Raw genomic sequence first — 20,824 nt, 5'->3', positions numbered from 1 at the left:
TTAATCTTACGATTGGTCATATATGTTATTGCGTATTGGCTTTTTAGCTGAGTACAATTCATATTTATCGGACAGACTTGTATTTAACAGGCACAGTACATCATTCTAACCACGGGTAAGAGAAACGACTGTGACGTGAAGAGCTCTTTCTGTAAGTAAGCTGCTAAAAGTCTCCCCCTGTCGGCAGCCTCTTGTTAGGAAATCACTTTTGAAAACCGAATTTGTCTTATGATGATATGATAATGCTATGTTTCAAGTTTGGTGGTGTTTAAATAGAAGAATTTAAAAAAAAACGACTTGTTTGGGTGGCGGAAAAGAAGTAGCATCGTCTGGGCTAAAATGGCTACTTCCGGGTATTCGTTGTCAAGGTTACACAGCCATGTTGAGCTGAGAGCCACTTCAGCCTGATTTTAAAGAACTTTTATATTGTGCGTGAGTATTTCCGTTTTCACCACCTCAGCCATCCAGCAACAGCAGTGAAATACTGCTTACACATTCAAAATTACATAATGTATTAGCATATGATAATATATCAGACGCAGGGGACATTTAACAGCCGGGAATTAGTACATTTACTCATGATGGATTAAGCTTCATTTAGCTTAAATTGCTCATGCACTGTGGAATAGAAAGCTTCATCAATAATAATGTCACTAAATAACTCCAGAGTTCAGTGTTCATCAGGTTCTTTTTTTTTTTTTAAATATGCAGGTTCATAAAACTGAACTGGTCTCAGGAGATCACCTGAATTCAAAACCAAAAGCCAACCACAAATCTTTGAGGGGTCGACCTCCATGACTTTCTCAGGGCCGATACTGATTATTAGAAATCAAGGAGACTGACAAAGAGTATTTGGTGCTGGTATTCATGTGCAGTACAAAAGGAAAATATATGTAAAGCACAGCCAAACATGTCAAGAGCATCACGATAAACAAATGTATCATGGGTAAGAAACCCTTTATACACAGGTCAGTATGTTACGCTATGTTGGCTTACAGAAGTGGTTAAAGTGAATGTATCTGTAAAGCTTTCAAGATATGTGAACTGCAGAAGAACAAAACAAATGTGAATATGCTGTATGAGGCGTGAGAGCGAGATATACAATACAGCATCATGACGTGATAGATGAGTCGCTCCTCCTTATCAAGTGAACACGATCCATCTGGGCAGTTTTCCTTTCTGGATGATTACACTGAGGCCGTTTTCACTCCTTCACATCATTTCATGTAACCTCACCAAGAACTTTAGATAAATTACTGTATGTTATCTTAAAGTTCACTCATTTATGTATCAATCCTGTGCTGGCTAAATTCCCAGTAAAGTATTTTTCTTTTAGTTTGACATTGTATCTAATCCAGATTGCGCAAACAAGTCTGATTTATTCTCCTGGACCCATTCGAGCCCCAGTTTTAAGATCACGGACACCAAGTCATGATTGATTGTGACCTCCCTATTTCTAACTAACTGCTTCTCTCTATCCACCTGGCTTCCCCACTGAATATCACATCTTAATTTTCAGAAAATAGGGAGACATTAAAGGACGTGAAAAAGAGTTATACATCCTCTGTGTGTGTGTGTATGTGTGTTTGTTTACAGTCAGCACAACCCCTCACAAGCTGCTGGGCACACTGTGCACTGTGGATTATAGGACGGGGTACTTATTGTCTTTCCAGCTGTGGATCTAATAAACGCCTCCTCTGCCAGGGATTCCATGTTTGCTCTCATGCCAGATAGACATGATTAAAGCGGTGGCTAAGAGAGGTGGTGGAGTCAGCCACAGTGCTCATAAAGCCTGCTTTCTGTCAGCTTTACATGCCATTAAAAAACACGGCTTTTACATAACCACTGGAAATCAAAGTGAAGCAAAGAGAGTTTTCTGTTCCATGTGGGCCACAGAGGGTTGCTGTTGTGAGCGCAGACGTCCGATGTTTTGAAGAGTCATAAACAGACCTGACGTGGACTGTTTGATATCGTATAGCACTGATTTCAGGCCTGGCATTGTAAGGATTGTGCTGGCCACGTCCAATCTCTCTTGTCAGGTTTGTCAGTGTCCCTGCAGCTGGTTTGGACAGAGGGAGGCGCCATACACTCTGCTCACACTGAGACTGCACTGTAAAAAAAAAAAAGATTATTTTTTATAAAATCGTATTTTTTTATGGAAATTCTCCCGTTTATGAATATTTTGAAATACAAGAAACATATGTGAAATACAGTATGAAACTGTGTATTAAGATGTCTAATTCAAAATAACAAGTTTCTTTTACAAAAAATGTTGTTTTATACAAGAAAATACTTTTAGATTAAAAGAGTTACTTATAAGTTTAATATTAAAATTATATTTAGTGACAATAGCAGCAAAAGTAGATTAGGTTATGTATCATATTATTATTATGTTATTTATATTTTAAGTATTGTGCAGTTACATACATTTTTTGTGAACAAACAGATAAGTTAAAGATTCTGTTCATATATTTATTTATTAACTTGCTAATTGTTTGAAATATTGTTCTGCTAAGCATGCTTTGTGTTTTGATTTTAACTGCCCAATATAGCATGTGAAATTAAAGCTAAAAAATGTATTTCAATCATGGAAAATGAGGAGCATGAAGCATTAACATCAGTATTTCAAGTATTTTTGGTGGCTCCTGCGGCTGGAATCTAAGTGTTTCCTTTCACAGTTTTTCTTTATTTTTTACAGTGCATACTGAACCATCCTATTTATACTTTTATCACTCAGAATGATTGAAGAGAGTTATAACTATACTGAAATCCAGAATTCTGTGTTATTCTAGAAAACAGAACAATAATAACTCAGTGTCAGGGGTCTTTTATGTGTGCAGATGATCGACTTTTCTCCTCTCTGGTCCAAAGCCTCATCAGCTGATCTTTGTGTCTTTTGTAATCACCATGGCAACGGACGAACAGCTCCGAGGAGGAGAGAGAGGGTGTAGTTAGAGACGGGGTGGTGGTGGTGTAGTGTGCAGAGAGAGGAAGAGAGTACAGTGGGAGTCAGAGAGAACTGTGTTTGCAAAGAGAAGAAGAAGAAGAGAGGAGCTGAGACAACACTGTGTTTTGTTTTTTTTTATATTTTTTGTGTCTATTGCTGTCCGACATGTGTTTCGGTGTGGTGATGCTGTTCCTCTGTCTCTCCCAAACAGAGCTGGCAGGAGTCTGGGCTCAGCAGCAGTCAGGTGAGTCATCTTTGTTTTTATCATTCCACCTGTGCTCGTCTCACACATACTTAGTGTCATGGGTGTTCGTCTATGTTGCAGCTTCTTCACTTTTTTAACTCGCTTACTGTTTCGAAGTCCATGCAGCATCTGTTTGTTCTTGAGTTAAAGGGATTGTTAATATTCTTACATATTGATATGTATATTTTTTATGCTGTTTGTGCAACTTTAACTCAATTCAAAACCGCAGAACTTTAGCGGGACTCTTTAAGGAGCAGCAAATGGGCATGCCATGCCCTTTTCATTTTAACACACAGAAGTGAGTGACCTAGTTTACAATAAAGTGTACAATAAAAATACCCTCGTCCACAAGCATGCGACAGATTCTAAACAACAGCCCACAAACAGCCCGTCTGAGGTTTAAAATTAGATGGAGACTTTGTTTTTCGTCTTGCCTCCCTGCTAGACGGAGAAAAAAAAATGGTTGAGGCTTTTGAGGGGAGTGGATGTGGATTTATCAGTTGCCATATGTTTTAAACGGATATGCAGGATGTTTGGGGGATTTATAATCATTTATTCCTAGCTCTGAAGAATTTCACTGGTCACTCCCTACAAACGTGTCCCCTGCCTCCTCAACCCCATTGTCTGAATGAATGTCGGCTCTGCAAACCACAGATATGTTGTAACTTTCTTCAGCTTACATTTTCTTTTCAACTGTTGCTGACAACGCTGTGTTCTGGCTGAAAGTGCCTGATTTGGTCGTCACAAAACACAGCGAGACATCTCAAAAACAAGTCTACATTGAAAACCAACTGATTTTATCGCCACAAACACGGCTGGAGATGTCCCAACTTCCCATCAAAAAAAAAATAATTCTCGCTTCAACCACCAACATCCCCTTAGCAATTTTCCCTAAAATATCATCCAAAACGTTCAATCCAGCAGTTCCCCTGATGTGCTCGGCAGCGTTCGTATAGGTAAGCATGTCGCAAATGAAACAGCACCACAGATGAATGTTCAGGGGGTGCTCAGATGTTTTCCCAACATAAGGGGTCAGTTGTCTGTATTAACCTTCCATATCCTCCTTTCCTGTGCCTAATTTGCTCTTATCTGCCTTGTCACTTAAAATTATACACAGCTCTGGTTTTTAAAAAATTACTTTGGTCCTCAGAGACCCATCTGCACCATCTGAACCAGACTGTGAAAACACAGAGTCCCGGACTGAAAATGAATTGTGTGCCCGACGATGACCTCAGTGTTTGGCCTCTCGTCTCCCATCCCGTTGAGAAGTTTGCTTGACAAAAACGGCCTCAAGCTGCTCCAGACATGTTGGAGCTGAGCAGTGACTGGAAGAATGAGAAGTGCGTTTGTTTTGTCAGATCAGATCATAGATAGGATGTTATTGTCTGTGGATCTCAAATCAACTTCTATTTTATAAAAGTCATGTGCAGTTTGACTTGCGATAGTGAAGCGTGCTTGTGTTTTCGGAAAAGTAAAATGGCAGGAACAAAAACAGCTATCCGCCAACAGCTGAGCAACTTCTTCTTTTGATTCGTGTTGTCATTTGGAACAGCGTTTGTATAGGGAAACGGTTTTGGCTCGGACTCTGTTTCCTTCATTCATTGCTCTTATCTTTTAGCAACAAATTTGACCTCCTTCATGCAGAGTTTTGTTGTCACCATAACAGAAGAAATGTGAGGCAATCAGTGCACTCATCATGTTCTCTTAACAAGACTTGACCAAAATTGGGATTGTCTTTACAGTTTTATTGTGAAATCTAGCTCTCCCCCTTAGGGATGTTACAAATTGAATTTGTCACATTTCTTTACTGTGTGTTATTTATTAAAGGAGGCTCCTCTGAAAACATGAATTCCATGGAGAACACATTCTAAGAGATTTAACATCTTATCAACTTCCAAAGTATTTCCTCAATTATCCTGCCTGATTATCTGGAAGAAACTTTTTCAGCGGAGTGAGGCTGTCGATCGCACCATCTGCATTTCAACCTCATGCTTCGAAATGAACTATGCGTACTTACTGTGTGTGATGTTGAGGAGTCCATGCCAGGCCCTGCAGCCTCTGCTCAGGAAGGGCGTGTACTCTCAGACAGCTCCGGGTTGACCGCTCACAGAAAAAGGCAGCTAAACGTCGTGGTTTGGTTGCCCCCGTAAGAGTGGGCAGAGGTCAGTTCGCCGTCCAAAACATCTGCCCTCTCATTTGAAAAGAGGGCTTCCTGTTCTGCCCTCCTGGGTCTTTCACAGAGTGTTTGTCATTCTTTGCCTCAGTGCAGACAAACACATTTATACTAAATTGCACAAACCTCATTTGTGCTCTTGACCGCTGCAACCAATCAACTTTTTTTTCTTACTTTCTGACTCAACAACGCTGTTTCAGTGCTGGCACAGAGACTAATGGGTTGGATGTTAGCCTTAAAACAAACAATAGGAGAGTCAATTATCTATTGTTCATTATCTTCTATCTGAGGCAGCACTCTGTTCTTTTCATGCACATCCATCTTCATGCTATTGATTCACCACTTAGGTATTTTGTTGCAACCCTTTCCCATCGGATTTCTTTGAAACAGTCTTTAATCATATACACAAGAATTTATGAAACAATAGGACAAGCGTGGTTAAAACAATTTTCATAGCACGGACCAGAAACTGTGAGGTGTTAGCCTGAAGATTAGTCAATATTTTCAGTAAAAAAAAACTCAAATTCGTGTGTGTCAAATCACCCCATCAGTCAAAAGTAATGTGTCCTGAATTCTAAAGACAATACAAATAGATGAAAATGAAAAGATTTATGTACTTCTATCATTACCAGCTTGCGACAGTGTTGGCACTTTGGAGCAGATGTTTATCTGTCTGTCTGTGGATAGATTTTGTCGTTATGCCCCCCGGCTCACATTTGTTTTAAGTTGTGGATCACTGTAACCTATCGCCAATCATTCCCCTCCTTGTCCGTCTGTCAGGCTGTTTGTCTGTGAATGTTTTCTGTCAGGCCGATAGCATCACAGCAAAGCGAGATTCAGTCACGAATAGAGCTGAGTATTGTTAACAAAATGGCAATACTCGTACCAGCACCATAACCTTAACTTCAGTATCAGTTCCTGAACTATACTTTTTTTGATGCCAATTTTATGATAGCTGTCATAACAAAATATTATTTCCTAACACAAAAAATATAAACCTGTTTACTGCAGTGTGGTGAGCCCCGCTCTGGATGTAACCTGGGTTTTTCCTGCGTGCCTCGAGACAGCCAATCACCAACACTATCACGTCTTGGCACAACAAACAGGCTGCAAGCTTATTGGCTCACTGGCAAATTTGATTTCACTGTAATGTTTTGTATGAATTGTTATGATATGCCAAACAATAGGTACAGAATGAATGTACGATCCAGCAAATAAAAGTTCAGAGAGTTTTTTCTCTGTGTCTCCTGGACAGCCGGGACATTAAGATTCCCATCTCAGTGTTCTGTCTGGGCACATCAAGCATGCTGCAAGCTTATTGGCTCACTGACACTGAGGAGATATCAAATGACAAGACATTTTTTTAATAATCGATGGTGTCAAAGCAGTTTGGGTGAGGCATGTCTTCCCCAACCCCTCCTGTTTTCTGTCAATCTCTAAACTATTCTTAAAAAATAAAAATAATAATGAAGGCTGAGTTTGAAAATGGCTGTTTTCCCAGCAAGCCGGCCAAAAATGGTGGCTGGCCTTGAGCCTTGGTTTGTCCATTCTGGGCTACTGTGGAAACATGGCGGTGCAACATGGAGGACTTTCTGGATGGTGACCTGCTCTCTCTGTCCAAATAAAAAGCTTATTCTAAGGTGACAAAAACAAAAAACAAAAGATCTTGACTATTATTATATTCCATTTCTGCCCCTAAATTCCTGTGAATCACAATGGACCTTCACAGGCATCAATATGTATATTAAAGGCATCCAATTGATAAAAAAAAAAAAAATTACAACAAGGATACCAGAGTTGTTAATATTTGAGTCACTCCTTCGATTGCTAAATTTCAGTTTGAATGTCAGTCTCAAAATTTAGATTTTACTTGTTGGGTATGTATGAATTGTTATGAGATGCAAAAAATAGGAGCAGAACCAATGTGCAATCCAGTGAATAATTCATATAAAAGAGTTTTTCTCTGTTTCTCCTGGGCAGCTGGGACAGTACGATTCCCATCTCACTGTTCTGGTTGTCTGCCAGTGAATTCAATACTACTGCCCATGAGAACGATGATGTGGGTAAATATTATGAGCCACAACTTCATATTGGGCCTGCACCCCTCCCAGCTTAAGCCAGTAAATGTTTATCTGCTGCGCTGTAGACCTCAACAACTGCTCGCACACCACCTCTTCCTCCTCTTACCTCATGGATGCCAGAAGAGGGCGGGTCCAGCGTTCAACAATCGCACATCTAGGTTTAATATACGCGCTGCCACGAAGGCACTGACGCACCACTTAATTGAATCAAAGGGTGGAGAGAAACGCTCATGAACAAATACAATTAGCGCCCGATGAGGTCAAGACAGTCGGGGTGTCACTTTGGAGACTCATTAAATGACGCATCGTAGTTGTGATGGCTGTAGCAGACATCAGTGTTATAATTGTGGGAATGCAGAGTGGTGTTTAAAGCAGTGCAGCGCTCGCCAGCAACAGTCCCACACGGTCTGAACTCTGGGGGTTTGGCACAGGACACAGCGGAGGGACCAACAGGCCCGTGTTCCCCTCCCACACGCAGGACAGAAATGCAGGCATCAGACCAATGTAACTAACATTTCACTGGTAGGCGAGGAGCTGCACTGACTGGGTGCTGGCGTCCATAAAGGACTTATTAGAAGCTAAATATGTCGGATTTCATATTCTCAAGTGTGTTCGCATGTTGTTTATTCAGCCGGTCTTAAGACTGAATTGAGCTGCTTTAACTATGCGATGTTTAACAATGAACATCTGCAAAGCTGTGAACTAGAAGCATTTAAGTTGTAGTGTGTTAATGTGCTCACTAACATAGGCTTGTAAAAGTAGGAGAGGGAGTGGGAGTCTGCATATGAGGAAGGTCTCTGATATGTTATAGGCTTCAGAACATGAACAAAATGGCTTAACAGCAGGCCAGAAACCTGAACAGTAAGTGTGCTTTGTCTCTGCATGTCTTTTCATGACCATTTTGAGACGTACACAGGAGACACCTTGTATTGTAATGTGGGTTTGTTTATAGGTGGAGTTCCCTTTAACTGTCATATTATTTCCAGTGAGCTAGGCCCATTCGCCTTATTTCAAACACGTGAGGTTTAGCAAGCCTTGAGATTCAGGCGTTGACACAATGTACACTAATGCATATTGTCTATACCCACAGCCCTTCTTTACTCAGTTTGTATTTCATTCTTTTGCATTAAGCATTCAACACACCAATAGATCCTGGGCTGCCCTAAGTGGAGCCAAATTATTTATAATTTTTTCAAGTTACACTTATCTGGAAAGTCAGTCATGTAAGGGATCCTTGTATCCTTCCATTTGGCAGGTTCCATTACAATACAATAGATGACTGCCTTTGACCCATTAGTTTTGGATTTTGATGTCATAGCAGAAAAAGCACAGATGTCATTGATAACACTGACGTCATTCAAAGCCACTGCAGTCCATTTAGTTGTTGCCAGCTGGCACGGCTTTAATGGGGCATGTGATGGAGCAAAGGCACCATTAACTGGCCTAAATTTGTTTCACCTGTGTTTTTCCTGCTATGGACCAAGGAAGGAGGGGTGATTAAGTCACTGAATCTTGCTTCGGTGACAGCTGTATTGAATCGACGACAGCTGCATGGAGAAACTCACTAAAACTCAACCCATCTCTCTGCTTTCCAGAAAATATACGAACACACCTCGGAGAGTAGGTTTATCACTTATTTTCTTGCACACAGGTTGTTCCTCAAATTTGTGCTCACAGTGTGATTGTACTCTCATCAAGGGAAGTCATTCCATCAGCCCCATCTACCACTCAGGAATAAAAATAATCTAAAGTGTGTTGATTGATTTTCTGGAAGCATTTCTTCATTAAGTCACAGGACACAAATGTGTTTAGAGTTTCTCAATGCAGCTCCCATTGACTTAAATACAGTCAGCACAAGAGTCTGGCCCAAAAGTAAGATTCAGTGACATAATGACAAGGACAAGTCCAAAAGTCTGCTGTGACAAGAGCGTGCTATAAGTGGCACAGGAATTAATGCAGCGCACGGAAGAAGGGATGCCATTTTTAATTAATTTAAAATCAGGTGTGCGAGAGGCCAGAGGCTGTGGCGCAGTCACATTTAGGGCATGATTTTCCACCTCAGACTCCCACTTTCAAGTACGTGTCCAATCAAAAAAAGAAAATACGCTGTCGCAGTGGATTCAAAAGCTTGACTGCAATTCCACTTCCAACTGCAACACATGATTAAAACATGTTTCAGGAGCCAAACTGGTTTTAAAATGTAAATACACAATCATCCAACATGTAGGATTGACGCCTCCAACAGTGGAGGGGGGCGGGGGGCTGTTGCTAACGTTAGCTAGCCGCAACTTTTAGCTAGCGTTAGCATCAGCAAACAACTTTAAACATACATCACACTGCAGGTTAACACGGTTACATCGTGGGTTAACAGGTGTATGAGCCTGGGCTTTCAACGTGGACCACTGGAGGGATCCGGTTGAGTCACCCTGCTCAGCTTTACTCTGCTCAGTTGTCTACTAGTCCCGGCATGAAGACACCGGAGCAGCAGAGACAAACTCTTCGCGGCAGCCGGGCTGACCACGGCAGGAGATTCACGGTGTTTCTGCTCGGGAAACTGAACACGACGGAGTGACTGCCTTGGCTTTTTTTTTTTTGCTGCTGTTGTTCGTAAACGCTTCAAACGCGGCTTCATACACCTCCTGTCGTTCACTGAAAGCCAGGCAGAAAAACAGCGAACGATAGTGACAGGAGGCCATCCTGATTTAGGGTTAGAAGAGACACCCCGCGAAAATTCAGCGCCGTTCAGGGGTTTATATATAGGCTGCTCGTGACGTCAGCGCCACGTTCCGTAAAGTATGTAATAAAGCCGCAATCACTCGCCGAGCACCGTAATACTCTTTGAACATTATGGAACTGACTTCATACATGTAGTCACGCTGGTCAAAAGGCCATCCTCTAAATACACACCCCTCATGATTAGATTTGGAGATATGTGTGCATATATGCATGCGCATGGATATGAAAGTAAAATAAAATGTGTCACTTTTTTTTTGAGGGGGAGCGAAATAATTCATGAATCATAAACTCAGAAAACAATCAAGTGAAAAACTACGATATCCCAATATCCCCGTGTGTAATATGATAGCGTGACAACCTGGAATTAGATGTTAAACAGGACGCTAGACATTTCGGAGTCTGAATGTTGTGCAAGATGGGTTGAATCATCTGCAATAAGTCCAAAATAAGGTCAGCTCAGTTTATGCAAACTTTTTTTTGTTAACCTTCAAAACAATTGCCATGTATATATTATACATGTGTGCCTTGTTATGAAGTCTCCACTGCTCAAATAGAGAAAGCATGACTGGACACTTTCCAACACGACTATGAACTCTGAAAACTGTTTTTAAAACTTGCCTCAAAAGCAAACTTGTGTAGCAGATTGGTTTTCTGGAAGCCAGATATGGTTTTGAATTTTGCTGAAACCGCAGTCCTCCTGAATAATTTATTGATTGTGTATTCTTTGATCGTTTTATTTTAACACAAGCAAACAAGGCAAGTTTTTTTTTTAAAAAAAAGTGCCATGCATATGCATCTGTGCATCAGCAACAAGAAAGCAATTAATAATTGAATGGATTAATTACCCACACACCAGCAGGTCTGTGTTCTTAGGTGAACATACCATATGAACATAAATGGCCTTTGGGAGCTCAGTCAAAACATCTGCCCTGTCTGACTTCAAATGTACAGCTGTGTTATTGACTGAGGTTGTACAAGGACAAAGATGTCCATAACTCCGAGACATGCAATTTCCACACTCGATAGAAAATCACAGAGTGGTGCTACAGTAAAATAAACTCCTAACATCAACTCGGAAATATGTGGCTTGAAAGTAAGACAAGCCCCCAATTGAAACACCCCAGACTTTAAAACAAAGCATACCTACCTCGGTTTGCTTACCAAGCATGGTTGCACTGTTTGTGTGTTTGACAGTTCCTTCCGAGCATCACTGCATCATATTTGTATTGTTCTTGTTCTTGACCAGACTGGACTGACATTTCAAGTTTGGGTGATTGGCTGATACTGTAAACATCATTCTCAAGAGCCTGAATAAAACTGGCATCTGAAATGTTTCCAGACAGTTTGCCAGGGTAAAGAAAGGCTATTTTTTGGATCAGTGGGTTTAGAAAAGCATGCAAGTGCTTCTATCATCACATCCCATAATGAGCAGCTCAGCATACAAACCTGATATTTATTATTTTGGACAGACAACTGGTACAGTGTGATCTCACATCAGCACGAAGAGTCAGCCGGAGGGGATAGTCATCCTCACCGAGCCCAGAGGTCGTCCTCAGGCCATGCTCGGATAAACAGGGCTGTCTTGGGTGGCGGACTAACCATCAACACCCTGCCAGACAACATGACACGCGTAGTGGTGAGTGCTGCACCACAGTGTACTGTAATGATTTATGGCATTTATTATATGTTTGGCTTTTGGACATGTTCTATTTGTTTTAGTTGGAGTTAAACACTGCCCTCTTTTGGAAGGTAGAACGCTCTCTTTGGTATATGACAACATATGATTTGCAGGGTGAACCCTTGATGCCACACTCTGTGTCACACCATTACAGCCTCTCATCCTCTGTGTTTTTCTGTCTGGAAGGAGGACTCTGGCAAGTACTACACATGGCGTAGTTTTGGCCCAGGAGACCAGCGCACGCGGGAATTATGGGTTGACATGAGTGACGTCCGCCACGGCCAAGTCAGAGTCCATGGCATTCTGTCCAATTCATACAAGCAGGCTGTGGTGAGTCTTGAGTGTACGCACAAGGATGCATCTTCATTTCTTTGTGGTATTCATGTTGCAGGCCATCAATATGAAGCGGGTGACAGTTGTTATGGAGAGTATATCTTCGCATTTGGATCAATAGGTGATAGGATTTGAACTACAGTAAACATAAAAGTGGATACCTGCTCTTATTTTATTAACGTTCATCCATCAGAGTATGATTGGGCAGAGATGAAGTACAGGGTATCGGGGGTATAGCTCAGTGGTAGAGCATTTGACTGCAGATCAAGAGGTCCCTAGTTCAAGTCTGGGTGCCCCCTGTACAATTACTGTGTTTTGTTTTTAACATGGTGCAGCTTGGGTAGCAGTTCTTGAGCACAACTAGATGTACTAGCTTTTTTTTATGGGTGATTTTTATCCCTGTGGCCATTTCTCAAACTATGAGTGAGCAATGTTGGGCAATATATCATGGGTGTATATCATAGTATATGAAGGTTATGTATTCCTTCAAAAGTCATCAGAAGAATATGCCAACAAACCGAGATCTGAGTGCATATATGAGTCCTGTTTTCCTTTGTGAAACAGAGGGCAAAAGCGCAACACTTCAGCAATTACATGTACACAGACAGCTACTGATCCTGAAATGTTGTCCTCAAATTTTATGTGAGAGCATGCCAGCAGAAGGTTCGGTCAAAAACATAAGGTAACATTGCCAGAGGAGCTACAGGACGGGAAAATATTGGTAGATGCCACGACCTACAGGCCTGCCAGAGGCTGTAAACACACGCCCAGTCTTGACCTCTGCTGTGCAACACCTGGGATCTGTGTAATACATACAGCTCGCTTGACTATGGACAGATGTGGTGGATCAGGAACAGGAAAGGAAACTCCTGGACGCTGAAAAGCCCAGGATTCTCCAATTTGACACTGAGTACAAACATCCAGTCCAGGTTACATAGTTGGCAAAGCAAAGTTCTGAAACTCAGATGGATAAAATGGATAAGAGTCAATATGTGCTCGCAGTTTGGGAAATCAAAAGACAGGTGTGTTCAGGACTTTATGATAAAGCCTGCACTCAAGGGTAATCATTTTTATCATTGGTTACAGCGGGGTCAGTTTTCCCATGTGCCCTCTTTATTTGGAAACTGATATCAGGATTCTGAGAAGTAATCATTGTGTATCGGATCTCAGTTATTTTGCAGAAAATCTGTTTTGAGAAGTTCACACCCTGTCAACTCAGTGACCAACTCCAACAAAGCCAAGTTGTGTCTTTCTTCTGAGGAGATCATTGCGAAATAGTTACATCAGACTGAGAAAAATATTTATCACAGACAGACTGACCGTAAGAATCAACCAGGATGCCTATCCCTGTATGAATGATACTTGAAAATTTGTGAATTCTCAGAAAGGGGGTATAGCTCAGTGGTAGAGCATTTGACTGCAGATCAAGAGGTCCCCGGTTCAAATCCGAGTGCCCCCTTCTTTATGGCAAAACTCAATACAAGCTTCAGTTGTTGAAATACAGTTTGCGGTATTATTGAGATGACAGTGGAACAGTAATATGTGTTACTGTTGGATAGAGCACAGGAAATGCAGAAGTTCAGACCAGCAACGTAACACAAACAGTTGTTGCATCATTTCATGTGAAATCTAGGTGAGAATGGCAGGCCCCGCTACCACCAGAGGAAGCTGCAGGCTCGAGAAATTGGAATTGATACTTGGTATATTGTCGTAGACGTATAATGAGAACTATCTCATCATACATCTATGACTTTATGCTGAGGAGTGGATGTGTTGGTGTTAGTAAGTGAGAAAGAGCGGTGTTATATCAAAAGCTATATCAAACATGACCTTTCAATGAGGGAAAAGAAACAAAATAGGGCTTTTACCAGACAGCATTTTGCATTCCCTGTATTCTGTCTCAGTGCAAAACAAACCTTTAAGAAATGATTAGGGTACAGAATATCTCAAAACAAGAGTTTATTTGAAAAAGACATAACGCTGTGTTATAATATCTCTGTGTGTATCCACTCTTTGCAGAGAGTCGCCCTGTCGTTTGACTTTCCTTTTTACGGACATTACCTGAGGCAGATCACCATAGCAACAGGAGGTACTTTTTCGATTTTATAACAGATGTTCAAGTGACCTTTCCTGAGCATGTTGAGAGCAGAGAGGTGTTTTTGCATGAAAACAAGTTGCACTCAAGTCTTACATATTCTTCCATCTGGCCTGTTTTCAGGGTTCATCTTCACAGGGGACATTACTCACCGTATGCTGACCACAACGCAGTACATCGCCCCTCTAATGGCTAATTTTGACCCCAGCTACTCCAAAGACTCCACTGTGCAATACTTAGATAACGGTGAGGTAACGCCTGATATTTGAGCAGGTGCGGGTTCTCAGAATGTCTGACTCATGTTTGACTGACTCACTGTCTTCAGGTGAGGTGTTCGTAGTCCAGTGGGAGCGGGTCAGACTCCCAGGAAGGGAGTCGGAGGGAGCCTTTACATTTCAGGCTGCGCTTTACAAAACAGGAGCCATCACATTCTGCTACCAAGATGTGAGACACACCTCTGCTCTGTGCACCTGCTCTCTGCCTCACAGTCGCTCCATGCATGTGATTCATCTTTCTGTCTGTCTGTTTATCAGATACCTCTGTCATTAGACGTGATGAGTTCAGCTGAGCATCCAGTGAAGGTCGGTTTGTCTGATGCCTTCATGGTCTCGACGCCATCTCCTCAATCACCAGGTCAGCAATCAATCAGTCCTCAGGGTCTTGTGAAACACTTCAGGTATTTAACTCTGTGATATCTCCGACAGAAGCCCAACAGAGGACGATTCACGAGTACCATCGGGTTGAGATTGACACCACAAAGATCACCAGTTTCTCTGCTGTAGAGTTCACTCCACTGCCTAGTGAGTGGTCCTTATCCGTCCTAGTTAGGATTAGTTTTAACTAATCAAGAATTTAAAGAATTGATGCTCAAGCAAGTCCCTATGTCTCTGTTCAGCCTGCCTGCAACATGACAGCTGTGATCTCTGCCTCTCATCCAACCAAACCTCTGTTTGCAGCTGGTGCAATGTACTCCAGAGGTGAGTGTTGCATTAGGCTCGCCCAAACAATCGATATGCTGTAGTGCAGCTTTAACTCGTCTAAATAAATACTCATCCTGTCTGTTTTAGGTGTTCAGATGGCATGGATAGACACAGACAAGAGTGGCTGGACTACGCCTGTTCAGATGAGGTATTGCTGGACGTCAGCGATGAATGTCTGCTCATTTGCCACATCTGATACTCATGTGCTGTGATGTTGTGTGCGCGCAGAGCAAAGATCTAACCTGTGAGGATTATTCAAGGACTGACACCTCCAGTGACTCATCTGTCACACCAGAGATCGAGTATGTGACTCTGTCGACTCCTCTACGGAGAGACTGTGAAAGTGGCGGTGAGGCGGCGCTATTTTTATTATGTTGCTCAATTCAAATCGATTCTGCCGTGAAACCAGGGATGAAAATGACTCCTGTCTGTCACCTTTCAGACGAGACCAAACGTCACATATTTAACACTGGCAATGGTGAGTTAATATTTGTAAGATCCATTGTGGCTAAAGATTTAAACAGCATAAACAAATGCTTTGGGTACTACAAATATATAATTATGTCATGTAATATAAATTAGAAAGGGATATAAAAGTGAGGCTTCTTTGTCAAAACAGATGTGAAAACGGATTCTTCAACCAAGACGGGAGGTTTTGCTAACACGGGAGTGATAGCTGGGATAGCAGCTGCTCTGGTTTTACTTTTGGCTCTGATACTGTTGGCTCTTTACATCAACTACCATACAACTGCACCATCACCACTTTACCTCATCCAGGTGAGCCCTTCATCCTACACCTGCTGTGTGTTTTGATTTATTGATATCCACATCACAGATGACTTCTCTGAGCTCTAGTTATTTATGTCTACGTGGATTTCTTTCAGCGACGCAAGAGCTGCTGGCCCTCCTGGAAGTTCCAGAAGCAACAGCCTGGTTACACGGAGGTGGAAGGTGGCCATGAAAAAGACAGCATTGTTGAAGCTGGGCCATGTTGAAACGATGACTGGAAACGTGGATGAACAAGATGTTTGCATTAGAATGATTTCTATAGACATAAAGTTATATATATATGTCAAAACACTTCCGTGGCCAGTTCAACTTTTACATTCAGTTTTCTCATTACTAGCTCCATCGCTCCATTGCAAAAAGATGTCAACTGGTGAAATCTGAATGTTATTTGTTATTGAATGATTTAATTCGCATTTTATATCTCCACTGGAAAAATTGGTGGTTGTACCCCACTTTTTATGGATTTTGAATGCAGTAAACTGTGCAATGCATGCCAGAAGTTTGAAAACCTTAGAAAAAATACATAAACTAAGCTTTTTTTTTTTTTTTTTTTTTTTAGTAAAACAAATAAAGTTCTGGTGTGCTACACTCTCAATACCACTGCTTTTAATGGGGAAACTGATTATTTCAATGTCTGTCTCTTTTTTCTTTTGCAAGAACACACTACACAGTACACTGGCAAAAATCTTGGTAGCTGTTCCTTTTACAGGTCTGAACATTTCATGGCAAGTAGATGGTAACTACCATTATTTCAAATTGCCCCCAAATTACCAAAACAAGTCAAAATGTATTGAAAATGACCCCAACATCATTTATCATGATATAATAAGCAGTTTATTGTGTCTAACTATAAATAAATTGACATTTGGGGAAATTATTGCAAAATTGGACTGATCTGCATGAGATGGTAGAATCTGATGAAAATGTGAATGGTTAAAATAGGAACTTCAATTGATACTGACCTTGAAGTTGGGCAATAACCTGTTCTGCTGCAACAACTCACCTCAACCCACATAGTGGCCTGCTGAGGGGAAGTAAGAATGAAGCTAGCAGAGATGTGGACTCCAGTCATTGAGACTTGGACTTGGAGACTCAAATTGGACTTGGATTCCAATAATTTCTCTTAATATTAGTTATTATACAAATACAATTCACTGTCATACTTTTTGAACCAGTTTCTTAAATTGGCCAATAATATCGTTAGACAGGTAGTACGTTCTTGTCTATTCTCTTTGTAAACATTGAAAACCACTGCAGTATCTTTAGGAGAGGATGGGACTTGACTTGTGACTTGGCTTGACACAACCTTTCACAACTCGACAAGACTTGGGGCTAACTTGAGACTGGGACAAAACAGCCTGGGACAGACTTGACTTGGACCAAACAACTCAAGTCACAAGTCTGGAAAACTCATTTGAAATTAGAGTGTTAGATGAACAGAAACCAATAGGAAGTTTCCTGGAAATGTATTTGATACATCCAGTTATTTATCCACTGCTTATTGTAAAATGGCATAATATTATTGGTAATTTTCAATCCATTTCAAGGTGATTATTGTGGTTATTTGGGGGCATATTTCACCTGCTAATTAACACTTCCTCACCATGACATGTGCTTTAAAATGAAGTGGTAGCGGTGCAGTACATCTCTTCTGTCAGCAGGTGTCATCCTCACCAAATGCATCACGTGGACACCAAGTAGGACATGCAGTGAACGTGGCAGATGTGTAAAAATGTGATTTGAGATCATTGGATCGGTAAAACCCCCTCCAAAAAACCTGCAACAGCAGGAAGATGATCGCATGAGTTTGCTATGCGAGTACAGATGGGACTAGGACGTGAACAAGGATCGACCTGGACCTCTTCAGTCACACACACATACACACACACACGAGACTGTGCCACCTCGTTTTTTTAAGCGAGCCGCTCCCCAGCTTAACATCCGCAATGTACAGATGTTATAGTTGCTCTGAAATCATTAATCTGACTTCCAAGTGCTGAACACTGAACCTCCCACACTGCCTCTTCCCCTTCTGCTCGGACGCGCGCAGACGAAGGAGGGGGCAGCGGGAGCGCGCTTTCCGTGTCTGGTTAGTGGACTGACAGCCAGCTGTGCGGCTACAACGACAACAACAACCTCCTGGATTTGCCTCCTACAAGATTAGTGTCGGTCTGCTACTGATCACAATCGCACACTATAGATAGTTGTTTTCTTCGGGAGCGAGTGCCCGAGTACAGCGCACAGGCTACAAGCAGAATCATCGGCGGTTTCCGTGCTAACTAGCTAGAAGAGCATTCCTCCAACATGAATCCGTTGTGTGGCAGATGTAATCTAGTCGTTTACCCCACGGAAAAAGTGAATTGTCTGGACAAGGTAAGGATGAGAAACCCGCCTTTACTTCCCTTTCTTTCTCTGGGAAATAACCTCAACGCGCATTTCCTCCCTTTGCTCCGTCGCTTCGCTCCTTTCTGCCCCTGCTAAAATGACACCTTTCACATTATTTTTTGTGAATGAATCGAACGCCCCGGCAGGACAGGTATGTCGCTAGCGAGGCGAGCTAACGGCTAGCCTAACGTCTGGAAAGGGGGTGGGGGAGTGGTGGTGGTTGCTCAACAGCGCGGGGCAGGAAGCGAAATCACACCTTTTTCATCGTGTAGATGGTACTCTGAAGTAAGCAACCAAAAGCTGTATTTTTCACCCAGACGGTGACTTGAGGCTGCGGTATCGATTCACAGCAGAGCAGCGAGCGGCTCGCAGGGCTCCCGACGAGGCGAGTCTGGTTTGGGCCTGCTTTGAAGAAAAAAAAACTGACAGAAAACGTTAGCTAACGTCTTCCTCGAGAAACGTGAGGGACTAACCTCCACCAAGACGCTGGACTTCTACCTCACAGCCCCGTAATGAAAGCCCTTCTTGTCCAGCAGTTTTCAGAAACAGCGTGGACTGATTTTTTTTTATTATTATTATTATTTTTTTGGGGCATGTCTTGTGTCCAATTTGCTGGCTAATCCAAGCCAGGGATGATTTGTCGAGCCACCTCGATTTCAGTTTTAGCCTAATCTCAGCCAAGGTGCTAATCTCATCAGTGTTACCCATAGTGATTCTTTAAAATAAAAAAGATAAAAAAGGTGCCTTCTTCATCACCATGTTGAGTTTTAAGGAGCTAAAGATGGCCATGTGTGGGTTTAAACACTTTAAACTTCCTATGTGGGTGGGGTCTGCAGTGTTAATAGCATTGTTTGTATGTTTATACCAAAGGGCTTGGGTGCAAGTAGATAATTTGTCTAATGGACGTCTGAATTGCTATTGAAAATCAATCCCTGTCCAGACGTGCTTATCTGTTGGGGTTGACAGGAGGAGATGGTGGAGAGAAGAGCACACAAAGCATTTTTATCTCCAGTAACATCAGCTCTACGTTTGGATGCATTACTGCTCGAATGCACCATGACTAATGCCTTCGCCAGAGTGCCCCGGACTGGAATTGATTCGTCGTCTTCATGCACAGGCAGCCCCCGAAAATACGCGTCATGTTGTCATGTTAGCAGAGGCCCCCTGTATTGATGAGAGGAGGTAAAATATTGCCACAAGTACAGGCTGAATGTGCTGTGGAATCTGGCCCAAAGCAGAGTGCATTCCAGCAGACAGACACTCCCATAAAACGTGCTCTGTCAGAGGCCTGCTGTGTCGTCTGCCCTGCTCTGAGTCTGAACCCAGCACAGGAGAAGTAGCCTGTCGTCCGTCTTCGCTGCCATTCCGCATCAGTGCTCACCCCTTCAGACACGCCAAAACAGCCTCCCCTTTTCCTTCTCAGTGGCACACACACACACACACGCACACCCTGCCTTTCTTGTTTGGTTAAAGCCACATGGATTTTTCCATGTGCTAGGCTAGCTCAGGTGAAGGCCGCATTGGTATTCTCGGCCAATCGACGAATACCTTTACCTGACAGTCCCCTTCCTCTGCGAGCCACACAGGCTTGTTTGTCTGTCAGCTACATTCCAGTATATCAGGGCTGGGCCTGGCAGAGGGAGCAGGCAGCCGAGCACATGTAAAGACAGGAAGTGAGTGTTGGTCGAGGCTCTTGCCGGTGGGGGTTTTGCTTTGTTCAATGCACAAAATGCTTGTTGATATCAAGGGGTTAAGAGCTGCATGGTTGGGCCAAGTATTGGGCTCGTATATCTATCAAAGTGGCTTTTGTAGACTGAGTTCAGGGCGGCTGTTGAACTGCAGCCAATATAGTTTGTGAAAAATGAAGTAAGTTTGAGTCAAAGGCGACACACACCACTTGCTTTATCTCTTTTTTTGTGGGGCAAATAATCAAATCCTACCAAAAATGTATTTCAAGTGAAAACGCGTAAATGCCAGCCCACACATGCTTTAAAAAAGTACATGTTTCAGTTACCTTTCTCAAGAAATCAACACTGATATTCTATTAATGCCTGTAGTATGCAGACAATGCCAGTAAAATAAGTGACATTTAAGTTAATGTGCACTGTCTGGAGGAGTCGAATGATTTGTATGTGTGTCGCTTTAAGATTAGTGGCCATTTCAACACTCAGGAAGTGTGTATTTTCAAGATAAAATTATCGATCCGCACTGAGTTGTTTTTAAAGCTCATCTCTCACTGAAACACTCCTCCGTCTCTGCTGGAGTGCCTTTATGCTCGCTGTCTCTACGTGCTGTCTGCATGTTGTATGTCTGAGTCTGCTTCTACCTGCAGGTGAGGAGATACAGTCCTCCTACGTCTCTTCATGAGATTTATTAAAATAAA

At 42.2% G+C, this 20,824-nt stretch overlaps 2 protein-coding genes and 2 non-coding genes across 9 annotated transcripts in view; all 4 read left to right on the top strand.

Annotated features, from left to right (window-relative positions):
• The first annotated feature begins 36 nt into the window (after positions 1 to 36).
• LOC119013260 (plexin domain-containing protein 1-like) lies at positions 37 to 16,651 on the top strand. Of its 5 annotated transcripts, none has more exons than XM_037087598.1 (15): positions 37 to 151; positions 3,159 to 3,191; positions 11,651 to 11,817; positions 12,046 to 12,189; positions 14,212 to 14,281; positions 14,411 to 14,533; positions 14,613 to 14,731; positions 14,821 to 14,920; positions 14,992 to 15,087; positions 15,183 to 15,264; positions 15,355 to 15,415; positions 15,496 to 15,616; positions 15,710 to 15,745; positions 15,887 to 16,044; positions 16,152 to 16,651. In XM_037087598.1, exons 3-15 carry the CDS (start codon positions 11,803 to 11,805, stop codon positions 16,260 to 16,262), a joined length of 1,236 nt encoding a protein of 411 aa, XP_036943493.1. In that variant the 5' UTR covers positions 37 to 151; positions 3,159 to 3,191; positions 11,651 to 11,802; the 3' UTR covers positions 16,263 to 16,651. The 5 variants fall into 5 exon arrangements, with proteins under 5 accessions (XP_036943493.1, XP_036943491.1, XP_036943492.1 ...); XM_037087596.1 differs by lacking the exon at positions 37 to 151 and adding an exon at positions 309 to 428; XM_037087597.1 differs by lacking the exon at positions 37 to 151 and adding an exon at positions 336 to 432.
• trnac-gca lies at positions 12,420 to 12,491 on the top strand. The gene has a single exon. It is a non-coding gene; the product is annotated as a tRNA-Cys (tRNA).
• trnac-gca lies at positions 13,580 to 13,651 on the top strand. The gene has a single exon. It is a non-coding gene; the product is annotated as a tRNA-Cys (tRNA).
• Positions 16,652 to 18,096: 1,445 nt separating the features above from the next.
• The window catches only part of lasp1 (LIM and SH3 protein 1), a 31,589-nt gene continuing 28,861 nt past the window's right edge, over positions 18,097 to 20,824 (top strand). The window contains exon 1 of one of the 2 annotated variants that reach the window (XM_037088341.1): positions 18,097 to 18,429. In XM_037088341.1, coding sequence (XP_036944236.1) covers positions 18,361 to 18,429 — 69 coding nt within the window. In that variant the 5' untranslated portion in view covers positions 18,097 to 18,360. The remainder of the gene's footprint in view (positions 18,430 to 20,824) is intronic. The other variant, XM_037088340.1, reaches the window with a different exon arrangement.

The sequence above is a fragment of the Acanthopagrus latus genome, chromosome 23 (assembly GCF_904848185.1).
Source record: "Acanthopagrus latus isolate v.2019 chromosome 23, fAcaLat1.1, whole genome shotgun sequence".
Taxonomy (NCBI): Eukaryota; Metazoa; Chordata; class Actinopteri; order Spariformes; family Sparidae; genus Acanthopagrus; species Acanthopagrus latus.
Note: the sequence above shows the minus strand (reverse complement) of the source record. Positions and strands in the feature narration are given on the sequence as shown.